Source organism: Tiliqua scincoides, chromosome 11 (genome assembly GCF_035046505.1).
Source record: "Tiliqua scincoides isolate rTilSci1 chromosome 11, rTilSci1.hap2, whole genome shotgun sequence".
NCBI lineage: Eukaryota > Metazoa > Chordata > Lepidosauria > Squamata > Scincidae > Tiliqua > Tiliqua scincoides.
Window position 1 is genome coordinate 1,829,967 of NC_089831.1, and position 15,181 is coordinate 1,845,147.

The 15,181-nt window shown below is 47.7% G+C and overlaps 1 protein-coding gene across 1 annotated transcript in view; it reads left to right on the plus strand.

Annotated features, from left to right (window-relative positions):
* Positions 1-15,181, plus strand: part of SLC4A5 (solute carrier family 4 member 5) — a 74,834-nt gene that overhangs the window by 9,800 nt on the left and 49,853 nt on the right. The window contains exon 3 of the mRNA XM_066639732.1: positions 7,305-7,434. Coding sequence (XP_066495829.1) covers positions 7,305-7,434 — 130 coding nt within the window. The remainder of the gene's footprint in view (positions 1-7,304; positions 7,435-15,181) is intronic.

Here is a 15,181-nt window from a genome sequence, read left to right on the forward strand (position 1 = left end):
CACGTGCCACTGTGGCTGGCCCCGCCCCCTCCCGGACATGGCCCCTCCCACCCTCCCCGTCACCACCCTCCCCAGCCCTGTTCCACCCCTTCCTTGCCCTTCCCCCGCCCAGTTTTGCCTTCACACTATTCAGCACAGTTCTTACCTTCTCCTGGGGAGAAAATGAACATCTCAACTAGGAATTCTTAAATTGAGGGCAGGGAAAGGTAAGAGTACAGGAAGTGAGTGAAGGGGCAGTCAGTGGAACATAAGTATAGCCAGAACGCCAAAGCACTGAACAAGCTGAGCCTTGCAAGAGTTGTCAAAAACAACAGAAAAGTTGTTTTTGGCTCTGTCCAAAAGAAGAGGAAGATCAAGGAAGGGGAAGTCCTTCTGCGTGGAGAAGGGAGGGAAGTGGGAACTGAGAGAAGGCAGACCAGTTCAATTTTTATTTTGCATCTGTCTTGTCCCACAAGGGGAGGATGATCCAGCCTGGCAATAGCTGGGGAAATCCCAGTTTAGGAACTGTAAAGGAAGCACTTAGTTTAAAGGAATTTAAGTCTCCAGGACCAGATAGACCACACGCCAAGGTTCTGGAGGAGCTTCTGGATATGATTTTTGGAACTGCTGTCTATATATTTTGAGAACCTCTGGAGAATGAGTGATGCGCTGGTGGACAGGAGATGAGCAAAACAGCCACTTGTCAGAGGTACTGTAGCAGTTGTCTGCACTGGGGGTTGGACTAGATGACCTCAAAAGTTCCTTCCAACTCTAGTATTCTGCGGCCATATCCTTCCTCTTCAAAGTGTGCACCCCAGATCGCTGATATTTCTGAAATGAAGGAGTGAATTGCTCAGACGTAAAGTGTTTATGTGTGAAAAGGTGTGGCATTGAGGTTTAGGGGAATGGGTTTTTTCCCCTGTGCTGTGCTTCTGACAAAAAATTTCCCTTCTCTCTCCCCTATCACTATTATTGCCCTGGGAGGGATACTGTTGTTGGCAGTTTGGTACTCTGAGAACTCTTTGTGTTTCTGGAAAGATGTCTTGACTTAGAGGGTCATTCTTGAGCGTAAATGTCTGAGATGGTTTATGCTGCTTGCATTTTCTCTTCTCTCATATAAGGCTCTTCGAAGATGCAGTCTGAGATTTAAATGCTTGCAAAGGTGTGATCCACCAATAATGATTCTCGCTATTGAAATGCAACCCCAAAAGGCTTCACATCTCTTTCTCAGAATGTACTTTTAAGATGTGAGAAGTCCCTGGGTCTCAACTTTGCTCATCAGACATGGATCAATTTGCTTTCTAGTTCTTTTGGTGACAGAATTTAAGTTGGGTTTTTAAAATTTTAATCCAGGTGTTCTTTTGACCTGGCATACAGCTAAGATTGCTTGACCTTGTTTGTCTAGCTGAGGGGAGAGGTCCCCTGGGTGAATGGTTGCCAGGAATTCTCTCTGGCTGTTTCCTGCTCTCCATGACTTGATGACCCCCCCACCCCACCCCAGCATTGCTTTAGCAAATGACCCTTTGTTTGCCTTGGTGGCTGCGCTCCAAAAAGGGTTCTGGAGAAGAAAGGCCTGTAAAATGACCCTAAGATCATCCATTCACACAATATTGAATGATAAGGCTTCCTGAGATCTAATGAAGAGTGCCTCAAGGATCCCAGCAAAGCAGAATGTGGTCCAGATTACGTGTTGCGCATAGACAGATCGGCTTAGGCCTTAAGCTGGCGAGGTGGAGGGGAGGGAGAAAAGGAAAGGGGAAAAAAAACTTCTCTATTTAAATAGAAATGTAAGTCCTCCTTTGTTTTTTGTTTCCTTCAGCAGCTAGCCGGGGATCGCTTTGCAAACACACAGCTAAAATATGAACAAGCGGCTAACATGCCAGTGAACAAGCTCAGATTTTTTTAGTTTAATCTGAAGAGTAATCTGTGCTGTTTTAGTTTTTAAAAACAGAAAATTAGAGAGTGAATAAACCTGACCTCCGTCTTTCTGCACTTCAGAGCCACACACCTGGATGCAGACCTGGGGGGCATTTTGTTCTATCAGCTTGTTTCTTATAGGAGAGGGAGTTGGGCTTTAATGCCAAGGTTCTCAAACTGGGGTGTCGCAACGTCCCAGCCTGAGAAGCCCTGCCTCTGGCCCCTTCACCCTCCTCCCTGGAAGCCAGCCTGGTGATTTGGAAGGGAAGAAACCTCCGGTCAGCCCTGGCAGCAGCATGATGCTGGGGTTTGCGTTGCGTTGCTGCCTTTGGCCCTTCCCTGCAACAACTTACCCTGGTCCCAGTTTCCTGAGGAGTTTGGAAACCACTGGCTTTAGTGGAACAAAAAAAGGATTTGACTACAACCTCACCTGGGCAAGGAGGCATAAATAACCTTGGCCAATTCAGTGCTCAGATGTTGTATAGTGCACCCCAGATGTTGAATACATATTCTGGCCAACATAAGTTTTGAATTTAGGCTGCAGAATAACTGAAGCCAGAGCTGTAGAGCAACAATTATCAAGGGATCCACAGGTGTTTGGAACACAGTGGTTGCTCTTCTGGATTCTGCAGCTTTGTTTCTAGGGTAACTTTTGTAATAACGGCAGAACTGGTGGAGGAAGAGAGACAGACAATTAGTTACTACAGACAATTGCCCTAGAAATGGAGCTGCCAAACCCAGAAGAGACTTCCAGAAGCTGGAAGTGACATTACAAGAGGTGACAACCATAGAGGAGACCAGAGAGGTCAATGTCCCGCGAGAAGAAAAATGTTGAAAATTGATTGCTGTAGAGCACCTGCATGATTTGGGTTGATTTTTTAAGGCAACCTTTTATTTTGTAGAAAAGTCCCAGGTATGACATTACCTGTCTACAATACCACTGCCCCCCTTAAAAGCCATTCTGGAGGGTCCTCCAGACCTCTGGAACCAATCTTTGTAGACATGGGGGGGCAGGGATCTAGAGTATTCCCTCAATCCTTGGGCATAAAGGTGCAGCAGAGACTCAGGATCCCAGCCCTCTTTCCATTTGTGGCATGATCACAGGTACAGAAGGCCACCTCCCCGTGCTTTAAATTCAATACCCTGAATCATGTTGGAGATGGTTCATTGGAGCTTGGCCCAGGGGGCACCCCAACTCACTCCCAGGGTGCCAGACCTCCCACACAAGACTGGGAAAAGAGCAGGCATGGAGCTCCATCACCATCTACAACATGACAGCTCATTTGAAACATTTCTACCCTGCCTTTCCCTTCTCAGACGTGGGCACCCGAGGGGGTTTCCATGATTTAAAAACAAAGTTGAAAACACGATTTTCAACAATGATTAAAGCAAAGGCCATCATTCCAAACACCAGCACAACACAAACTGCAGTGGACGGGGTGAAGAATGTCCAGCCCAGGTACTGCAGCAGAGTAGGAAAGGCAAAACAAAACAAAAGAGACTTTTGGGCCTCTTTTGGGAATGGGCACATTGACGGGCCTGCATTGGCTTGGTCATGTCATGAGACTGGGCGATGGCCAGATCCCAGAGGATCTCCTCTATGGAGGACTCATGCAGGGAAAGCGCCCTACAGGTAGACCACAGCTGCGATACAAGGACATCTGCAAGAGGGATCTGAAGGCCTTGGGGATGGACCTCAACAAGTGGGAAACCTTGGCCTCTGAGCATCTCGCTTGGAGGCAGGCTGTGCAGCATGGCCTCTCCCAGTTTGAAGAGACACTCACCCAACAGGCCAAGGCAAAGAAGGAAGGCCCAGAGCCAGGGAGACACAGCAGGGACAGACTACATTTGCTCCCAGTGTGGAAGGGATTGTCACTCCCGAATTGGCCTTTACAGCCACACTAGACGCTATTCCAGAACCACTTTTCAGAGCGTGATACCAGAGTCTTCTGAGACTGAAGGATGCCAGTGGAATGGAATGGTTCAAGTCCTGCTGACAAATGGAAAAGAAAAGATGTCCTGCTTCCCATCTGCACCCCTTAATTCAGTGGTTCCTAAACTGTGCGTCACAACCTGATTTTGGGTAGGTCACCAAACGGTGATGAAAAGATCAGATAACTTATTGCCTCAAGCCCTGAAGCTATTAAAAAATCAGATACTGGAGCAGCTAACTGCCCTGCGAACAGCTGATCTCCTGTAGTTTGCAAGCATGTGTAAATATAGGGAGATAAATGCTTGTGGGTCCTTCTTTCTAGTTATTACTTATAAATAAATAAAATATTTCTATCTAGATCTCCTGTCCGCTGAAGTCAGGCAAACCTAGGAGGGTCCCAACAAAGTGTTGTTTTAAAAAGTGGGTCCTGGTTTGGGGACCACTGCCTTAATCATGGCACCAAAATTGCGCACACAATGAAATCCAAATGTTCTTTCTAAGAAGAAAGAGTGAAGAAGTTTCAAGCGAAACCAAACAAGTTTCTATAGACAAATGAAATGTTTAAGGGGTGGGAGGGGTTTTTTCACATCCCTGCACCTCCCCACACTTGTCCATGTGACTAAGGCAGGGAAATGGGTATGGAAACTTATCTTGCCTATGCAGTACACACACAAAGATCTCCCATGCTAAGGGCAGGTGTACTGGGGCGTACAACGGACTCCTAAAGTAACATGCAGGGCAACTGATTATTCAGTGCTGATGTTATCAGGCCAACCTGAATCTCATCAAGCAGTCATGTGTGCCCCCACTTCAAAGAAGCTCTCAAATGTACAGCATAGCCCAGAGGTGGCTAAACTTGTTTAACATAAGAGCTGTATATGATAAACTTCAGAGGTTTGAGAACCACAGTATTTAAGAAGCATCACCATTCTTAAGTGTATTTACTGACCATGAACATTAAACTTGTGTTGTAATGCAGTGGACTCTCAGTTTACACCCAGTAGAGAATTCTAAAGCTTGAAAAATTGTTATTTACCTTTTATATTAATTATGATGCAAGAAGGAGCTCAGCCAACATATTTATATGCCAAAGATCCACAAGTGTCTCACAAGCCACAGTTTGGCCACCCCTGAATAGAGTGTGACCTCTCAAACTAGTAACACAGCTCCATTTCACCACTGGGGGTGGAGTGTTGCCCATTTTGCCATATTACCAGCCTTCTTTGTTAAGGAAGTTTGACATGAATTGTTAATCATCTTCACTCCAATGGCTCCTGAAAGGGCATATTGTTTTTTAATTGCTTCTTCCTTCCAACCGCTTATTTTCTGCCAGATAGCCTTTTCACTGGGGTGCTGCCTGGGACACTTTGGCTGGCCTGTGCCACATTTTGCAGTTTTGACTATTGAGAGCAATTGAGACTCTGGTGAGCTGTGTGACAATGTAAACATGCTTATTTTTGAGATCTCTGTGTGATCTCAGATGCGCTTTCTGGGCCCTTCAATTAACTGTTAGGAAGAGCTTACTGATGGTATGGACTGTTCAGCAGTGCAACAACCTGGGAGATTCTCACATGTATCATTCAAGCATTCTTCACAAGTGGGCCATCTCCTTGGCTCGCTGATGTGGGGCGTCTGCTCTGTGTCTGTGGCATTCTCTGACCTGGATTGCAGAAGCTGTTATGCAGGAGGTCTGGATGGATTGGGGTCTGCCCTTGAAGTAGGAGCTGGGCTGGATGTCCTAGGCCAGGGGTCTCCAAACTTTTTGGCCAGAGGGCTGCATCAAATATCTGGCATGGTGTTGAGGGCTGGAAAAAGAATTTAAATATTAAATTTAAATAAATAAATAAATAAGAGATGGAACTTAGATGAGTGAATGGGCTCATTCATTCAACCTCCCTGGCCGTCAGAACACTCTCCAGACACAACGAGACCACAGCTCTGGTCATGTACAGTTGAATGGGCCAGAGGCTTTCAGGGGACAAGAGGCTGGCTGCAGGCCGGATAGAAGCTTGTTGCGGGCTGCATCTGGCCCCCGGGCCGGGGTTTGAAGACCCCGGTCCTAGGCTTTAGGTCACATTCAGCTTTGTGTGGGATTCTGGATGCTCGACTTGTCTGCAAGGGCCCCATAGGTAGCTGACTGGGACAACTTGGCTGGTATGCGTCACATTTTGCAGTGCTGACTGTTGCGAGCAATTAAGGCAGCTAATTTTGCTTTGTCAAGCGTTAAGAGGAGAACCTAAAGCTGAGGAGAGGAAGGGAGAGCCAGCCAACCACTTCTGTCTACTGGTGCTTGTTGAACTGACTAGGCTGCTCTTGCCTCCCAGTGGCTAGAGGACCACCAACTGCCCTGTGAGGAAGAGCAGGAACGTGGTGAGTCATGCAGCACCTTCCCTGCTTTTTGTGTTGTGATTTTTTTCATGGCTTGGTTTTTGTGAATCACACACGGAGCATGTTTGGCAGAAAGACAAGGTGCACATGCTAAAAACAAAGAAAGAAATATGCTTATGAAGAAATAAATGCACAGAAGAAGGGAAGGAGTGTGAGCTGGAAGGAAAACCGGAGGGAGAGGAAGGCAATCAGGGGAAAGATGAAATGCATATCTGCACTCAAAGCAGAAAGTTTTAATGCATCTTAATTCCAATGGGCTCCCTACAAAGGTGCCAAGAATGCTCTTTAAGCCAGTGGCATAGCTGGAGGGGGGCGGAGCACTCAGTCTGGCAGGGAGCCTCGGCGAGGCGGCTCCGTTTTGCTCCCCCCCACGGGGAATGGCTCCGAAGGGAGGGGCCACTTGCCTGCCTCGCGGAGGCTCCCTGCCAGACTGAGTGTTCTGCCCCCCTCCAGCTATGCCACTGCTTTAAGCAGCCACAAGCTAGGACCGTAACCACTGGGACTGCAGTTCCCAAGATATCATGGGGAAAGAGTCTGATGAGCAACTCAGCTTTAAGTTTGTAATGCAGATTTGCAGTGGTGTATGATTAGGGTGGCTGGGGGCGCAATCCTGGGTGCCAGGCTGCAGGGGGGGTTCAACAGGCAGCCCCAAGATGGCGGCAGCAGTGGGGGTGACCCTGGTTGCAGCCACGATTTGGATAGCGCTGGCTGCAGCCACCCACGAGAGAAGCATGTTTATTGCTATGGTTATATATACAAAGCAATGAAGTTATATATAGATATACAAACTTTCAAAGTGTGTATGTGTGTGTGTATTCTTGCTGTGAAATCTCCCAGGAAACACCTCTTTGGTCACCCACTGCTGCTTTGTTGGCACGCCTGCACCTTGGGTCAGCCCCAACAAGGGTCATGGTGAGCACTTGAGCAAATTAGCCATTCCCAATGGTGACATCCCTCATTCTCCTTTTCTCGAAGCCGTGTTCTTTCACATGGTCTCCAGAGAGTTTCCTGGAGCACATTGGATTGAAGGTTTGGAGCCGTGAGTAGCCACTGCCCCGGGTTAACTCTGATTCTGTCCTTGGCTCAGTGTCTCCTGCTGCTGAGCGCCTCCGGTACATTCTGGGAGAAGATGATGACCCTCCCAACCCCACGCTGTTCACGGAGATGGACACCCTGCAGCATGATGGAGAGGAGATGGAGTGGAAAGAGTCTGCCAGGTAAGGAAACGCTGGAGTCCACTTTGGTTCTTGGCAGTAATTTGCACATGGACCTTCTGAGGACACACGGTTATTACCTGCAGAAGGTCTCAGTGATGAAGGGGGGCATTTTAGTTTGCCCCGATTTTAAGGAAGTTCAGAGACTTTACTTCTCTGGAGTCGCAGGCATCTTTCTGGGGTTTGCACTGTCATTTTCAGACCAATGCGTTGGTGGTTCATGAAACACTCTAAAACCTGGTGGTTTCTTTCTTTGTTCCTAATGCAGTGTCATGCGCTCTTTCCCTCACTGGCAGTGGAGTCTTTAGGACACTGCAGAACAGAGCGATCCCACATTGTGTTCTCAGCAGTTCTCAAACTGTGGGTCTGGAATCCGCCAGTGGGTCTTAACCCAATTTTTGGTGGGCTGCAAAACTGACAGGGCAGATTAGGCTGTGTGCATCAAGGAGTTAAACAAGCTGCTACTTGAGAGGGGGGGCACTGCTGCCCATTATAGCCACACCCCTTTGGCATTTATAAATCAGCTCTAGAGCCTCTAAAAGGTTTGGGAACCTATGCGTTATGATGTCATGTGGGTTCTTATGTTTAAGGTTGCAGCGGCTGTTTTCTGGGTTGGAAATTCTTGTACTCTTGTACTTCCACCTCTGTATTCTCCACACTTTAAGTGGAAGAGATGTAATTTCTAGAGTGAGGTGATGGACCTGAACCCTGCATAGTGATTGGACACAAATGGGATGGGCACTCAACTCAGGTTGACTTGATTGATTGACTCAGGTTGAGTCACGCTAAGCAGCTGTTTTTTGGTGACTCAAGTTGACTCGAGTCTTGGATGTCACTGACCTTGACTTGACTTGCAACTTGGGACCAGTGACTCAAAAAAAGAGTCTGGACTTGAAATGACTTGAGTCTATCTCTTTAGTGTGTGTGTGTATATGTGTTCCGGTTCACTTACACACCCCACCATCACCGTCCATTGTTCCATGCATTTTTGATCAAGGACTTGTGACTCAAAATGACTCAGACTCACAACTCAAAGGACTTGAAATTTTTTCAAGTCATGATGGGCATGTGTCATGTGCCAATTCAAGTCGTGATGGGCATGTGATGGGCATGTGTCATAAAATTGTGACAGTAGTTTACCAGGGATAGGAAATCAGGATTATCCCTAGTAAATATGGACAGTTCATTTTAGCTGTTTGAATTATCTACATCAGTAGTTCTCATACATTTAGCACTAGGACCCACTTTTTAGAATGAGAATATGTCAGGACTCACTGGAAGTGATATCATGACCGGAAGTGACATTATCAAGCAGACTTTTCACAGTCCTAGGCTGCAATCCTACTCACACTTACCTAGGAATAAGTCCCATTTACTATCATTGTTAAAAGAACATGCATAGTAGCCTGTTAAAAATACAGATCTTTAACATTTCCCCAAATGCAGACACATACCGTGGTAGCATCATCTAAAATATTTAAAAAATAAAATATTGAAACGAATGGGGACCCACCTGAAATGTGCTCGCGACCCATCTAGTGAGTCCTGACCCACAGTTTGAGAAACACTTCTCTACATCCCATCTTTCCCCTCCCTTCCAGGAGATGCCCAGGATGGCTTCCAGTTGGAGCATGTGCCTTTATTTTTACTTGCCATCTGTCTACTGACCCTTTCAAAATTGCATCAAGGTCATTTTGTGCCATAATTGATCTGGAAGCAGCCTGATCAGCTGCTGGACTCCTCTGCCAAAGCACCAGAGCTCTGAAAACAGGCCATTGTGGAAACGTGACCATCAGGGGCGTGACAGGGTGCCACTGGTGCTGGCCACATCAGGTTGGCACCTGGAGCAGCTCGCTGTGGTTGGCCAGGAGGAATGGCACATCCTGTCCTGAGACAAATGACAGGATGAGGCATCTCTCAAATGAACTCAGGATGTTTCTTATACTTCCTCTAATATTTGCATAGGGTTCAAAGGTGGAGATGGGCAGGAAAGAGAAAAAAGGAGGGGGTGACCACTGAAACCGGCCATCCTGCCCCCCATGTCTTCAGTGCAAGCTGACTGCTTTGGGGAGGGGGGCATCAAATGTTGACTCAGGCCATCTATTTTCCTGCCAAGTTTTATCTTTAAAAGGGGATTGAACAGATTTCTGGAGGAAAAGTCCATCACAATTTACAAGCCATGATGGGTACGTACAGTCTGAGATTAGCTGGTTGCTCATCATGAGAGCCGGGGAGGAATTTTTTTTTTTTGTCATCCAAATTGGCTGTGGATGGGAGTTTTTCACCTACCCTAGACTGTCGAGGGAGGGACCGTCTGTTCAGTAGTTTTCATGCATTAAAAATTGGTCACTTATGTTTATTAAAATGGCGCGAGATAAAACCAAGTGCAGTCCTGTGTCTTAGATGGGGTGTGTGAGGGTGTGAGGACAAGGACATCTGCAAGAGGGATCTGAAGGCCTTAGGAGTGGACCTCAACAAGTGGGAAACCCTGGCCTCTGAGTGGCCCGCTTGGAGGCAGGCTGTGCAGCATGGCCTTTCCCAGTTTGAAGAGACACTTGGCCAACAGACTGAGGCAAAGAGGCAAAGAAGGAAGGCCCATAGCCAGAGAGACAGACCAGGGACAGACTGCACTTGCTCCCAGTGTGGAAGGGATTGTCACTCCCGAATTGGCCTTTTCAGCCACACGCTGTTCCAGAACCACCTTTCAGAGCCCGATACCAGAGTCTTTCGAGACTGAAGGTTGCCAACAATGAGTGAGGGTGATTAGGATGCAGGGGAGTGGCAGCGAGATGCAGATATCGTGTGTGCTCCCTGAGGCATCTGGTGGGTCTTTGTGAGATACGGGAAGCTGAACTAGATGAGCCCCTTTAGCCTGATCCAAGGAGACTCTTCTGATGTTCTTATCCCTGGCCTCCTGCACTTTCATTAGGGTCAAATTCACACACACACACACACACACACACACACACACACACCACTTTTTCTCTCGCAGTTATCCCAGCTAGCAACCCCTTTCTTCCAACCCTCCTCTGCCCATCAAGTATTTTGTAGATTCACAAGGAAGCTGCTTCAATCAGCCTCTTCTCATGCACTGAATCACTGCCTGGCCCTTTCCACAACCCTTGCCCTTTGCTCAAGGCTCTGCCCTGCCTATTGCAGGCTACTCAGGTGCCACTCCCTTGCATCTGGCATTCAGAGGTAGCCTATTTCTAAAACCTATTTCTAAAAGGCTGCACAAACCCAGAACGGCTTGTTCTCAAATCTGTCCAATCCCCTTTTAAAGGCATCTAGGCCAGGCACCATCACCACATCCTGTGGCAAGGAGTTGCACAGGTTAATTACACATTTGGTAGTGGCTGTCCCCTTGTTCTGGTGTTGTGTGAGAGGGGAGACAAACATCCCTGTGTGAACTCTATCCATTCCCTGCATGAAATTGTATGTCTCAACCACATCTTCTCCGTTGGCCTGCAGGCCAAGAGCATGTTCGTGCTTCTGGTGAATGACAGATGTGAAAAGCACTTGTTGTGCAGTGCTCTGTCATCAACAGTGGCAAACAGGACTCTGGGAGTGAAATGGCAGGCTGTGCACTGTGTGGGGGCCCTGTGTGTCCGTATGAATTGTCACCAAAAGCAAGATGCATCCTCCTCTTCTTAAAGATATCACTGCTAAGAAAAAGGGAGGGTGGTGTGCCCTAAAGAACACTAAGGTTTACAGTTCCTTACTAAGCACATTTGAACAAGGCACTCCCAAAATGCAACAATCTAGACAAAACAAGGGCTGCCTCTGGCACACAAGGATGGTTGGAGTGTGTGTCCTGCAGGAATATGCGGTCAGGGGAGGCAGACAGAGCCTCCCCGTCTTGTCAGCTCAGCCTCCTCTCTGATTGTACACATACTCCACCCAGTTGCGCTGGAAAACAGGGAGGCTGAGCTGCCGCTGTCACAAGCTCCGAGAGATTAGAACTTGCAGCAGCAGTAGGCCAGCCTTGGCTATGACCGCACAGGTGCTGAGGCTTCCGGCATGATGTCACCTGGGAGCTCCGCACACTGTGCCTCCCCAGCATTGGACCTCACCACAGGCTGCTGGTGTCCTCCCCCACCTCCAATCCAAATCCAACATAATCTTGGCAGGGTGGGAACCAGAGGCCATTTCCTCTGGGACAGCCCTTCAGATGAATCAAACCACACGGGTGACCACAAAGAAAAAGTCATTCTATGAATCCACAAGAATCTTCTCACAAAGCCTCGTTTGCAGCAAGCAGTGAAAGGGTTAGAATGACCTTTATTTTTTTATTTTTTTACAATCCTATAAAATAAAACCCTTTTTTAAAAACCCCAAAAGTTTAATCAAAGTATTAGAGAAAATGTAAGTCCTCCTTTTATTGAATTATGAGCTTACTAAACTGTTGGGTTTTTATATTAAAAAAAAAAAAATCAAATCCACATGGAATTTTCTCTTCCTGGTCCTGGCTTTATAAGCACTAAGCAGTTATTTTTCATTATTATTTTTTACTAAAATTCATATTCGGAGTGGGGGGGGAGAGAAGAGTCAGGGACTTAAATAGGGTTTCTGAGCCCTGCTGAGCCTCTCCATTGTGCAGAACAAAGGGATTTGTGGGTATTTATGCCATTTCCAGTAGGATCAATGCCACGAGGTCAGGCAGTTAATCAGATAGATTTTTTATTAACTCTGTGTGTGTCTCTGGCCCATGTGCACCAGTGGCATCCAGCTTGCGCTGCGCACTGACCTTGGCTAATGTGCTCTCACTGCAGGGAGGGGCAGGAATGGACAAAGTGAGACTCAGCACTCTCAGGTTCTGTAATCACCCGTGGCCTGTGGAGGGAAGACTTTGCCCAGTGGACAAACATGTTCTTTGTATTGATGTAGATTCGAGTTCCGCGACTCACTCCGAAATTGGACTTAAGACCCTTCAATCACTGACTTGGACTCAGCTTGGAACTGAGAGGCAGTGACTTGGGACTTGATGGGATTCAGAGCCATATTCATGTCCAAATCGCTCTTTGTGTGTGTGTCCTTGCTAATTTATTTTACTGGTGCTTCCACATAGCACCGCAAGACCTCCTTGAAGATCCAGAAGCAAGCACAATCATCCCAGCAAGACAGGAAGGGCCCACCTTGCCCAGGTGATCATGCTGTGGCTGGTAGCTCCAGGCTGCCTGCGTCACTTTGATCGTCACCAATCAACTGCGTGGTGGGGATCAGTCACCTGGAAGTGCTTGCCATCAGGGGGGTGTTTCCAACTCCCCACAAACACATCCCACTACCAGCTCCCTTTTTTCTTTAATTGGGCTCAGAGACTTGAATCATGACTTGAGACCCGCACTCAGCTCAAGAATTTGAGCAAGGACTTGACTTGAGACCTGGGGTTAGAGACTTGAATACATCACTGGTGCTTTGCACGCAGAGAGTGTCAGGTTCAATGCCTTGGCATTCCCAGAGCTTTTGCATCTGAACCTTTTAACCAAGGCTGGGGAAGGGACCTCTTTCTGCCTGAGCCTCAGCTAGTCAGGCTTCACAGCAGTGTGTTACTGATTGTCCAGCTCTGGAGAAGGTGGCCCACGATTGTGCAAGGGGGCCTTACTAGACTGGGGAATGTGCACATGTGCAAGGCCTCTGGTTCCACCTCTGGCACCCCCCAGCCAAAAGAATATCAGGTGATGGCAAAGACCCCTTCATGAGGCCCTTGGGGAGAGGGTAGATGGGACAGTGGTCCTGCCTCTCTGGGTGGCCACTTCTTCTGATGTTCAGTGCAGACCAGGGCTTTTTCTTCATCCATAAACATGCACCACAACCAGGTTTTCCAAGTCATAATTGGAAGATTCCCCTGGTTGCCAGACATCCAATTCTGAATCAGAAACCGGTGGCTGATGCTGTGTCTCCCAAAGGGAGAGAAAAATCTACCCCTGCTGAAATCTCACTTTCTATGCCAATATCAGAGGTTAAGAAACTCTTCCTGCACCTGCGTCTTCTGGTCACCCCATTGACTGAAGCCCACCCTCTTTGTCTTGGCCACAAACGAGTCTAAGAAGACATTGTGCCTCTCCCATGACCTTTGCTCTTTTCTCAATTCTTTCCCCAGATTGCAAGCACATTGGGGCAAGGCTTCTTTTTTCCCTTCCTGCTATGGAAGGCCTTCCACTTCTATAGCACTGCAAATAATAATAAATGTTTTAAATTGAGGGACTTTTAAGAAGTGAGCAGTGTGCAGTGCTGACCCTTTTGAGTCCTGGATAAGCTCTTTAAATGTTTCTGTTTTGTGAACTGAGAAGAGTTTCTCTCCCTCACCACTGTAGAGGATTCATTAGTCCCAGACTGAGGCCAATTTTCAATTGTCGTTTGGAAACAGAATCACAGACTCATGGAATTGGTCTTGGGGGTCATCTATTCAGCCCCTTATTTAGTGCAGCTGGCTAGAGCAGTGTTTCTCAATGTTTGCATGGTCCACCTATTTGAAGTCCCACTGGGAGTAACTGGCGGTGATGTCATCATCAGTCGCTTCCAGATTGGGAGGCCAGACGCAACACAACAAACACTGGTAAGAGGCTCAAGGCAGACGAGAGAGCTTTTTCGAGCATGTGAAAAGCACGTGCTGGAGCTCTGCTTGCCAAGCCAAGTCTCCTACTTCTGCTTGTCACCTTGCGTTGCTGGTCTTGCTGCCAGGCAGTGGGGTCTGGGGGTCCCATATGGACTGTTGGACACCACCTCAAGTACCACTGGTGCTACAAGTACTACTGGTTGAGAAATGCTGGGCTAGAGCATGCCTGACATGTGGGCTGTCCAACCTTTGCTTGAAAACTTCCAGTGAGGGAGAGCTCACAACTGCATGAAGCCGACTCTTCCAGTACCGGACAGCTCTTCCAGTTAGGGAAATGTTCCTTATTCTAGCCTTTTACTTCCCTGTGGTTTCAGCCCTGCCCTCATAAGGCACAGAGAACAAGTCGGTCCCTTCTTCCTTGTAACAGCTCTTCAGAGACATGAAGTCAGCTCTCATATATCCTTCTTCTCCTCTCCAGTCTAAACATACCAAATTCTTTTAACCATTCCTTGCAGGACTTGATTTCCAGGTCCCTCGCCATCTTTGTTGTCCTTCACTGACATTTCTCCAGTTTTCCAAGGTTCTTAAAATGCACAGCCCAAAGCTAGATGCAGTATCCCAAGAAAGGCCTGACTACCCAGAGTCGAGTGGACTTCTCAGTGTCACTGTGAATGCAGCAAACATCACATCCACTCCTGGTTCAAACACTGCTGGCTTGTGCTCAGCTTCTGCTCCACTAAGAGACCTGCACCCTTTTCAGATGCACTGCTGTCAAGCTGGGTTTGCTACAGTTTGTACTTGTGCTTCTGATCAGTGGTGTAGCTGGAGGGGGTGCAAAGCGCTAAGTTTTGCAGAGAGCCTCGCCACAGCATGCAAGCAGCCTCTGGAGCTCCCCTCCAGGCTGGGGAGCAAAATGTTGGAGAATGCCTCTGTTTTGCTCCCCCCGCTTGGAATGGCTCTGAAGGGGAGTGGGAAGGGCCGCTTGCACGCTTCTGCTCTCTGCAAAACTTTGCACCCCTTCTAGCTACGCCACTAGCTGGTTTTGCCACAATCTGTACTTGTGCTTCTGATTTTTTGTACCTGCATGCGGGACTTTACATTTGTCTCTGCTGAACTTCATCTTGCTGGCATGTTCCTGATGACTGAACCCGTCACACTAAATGAAGTGTGTCAGAACACAACATCCAGTGACCC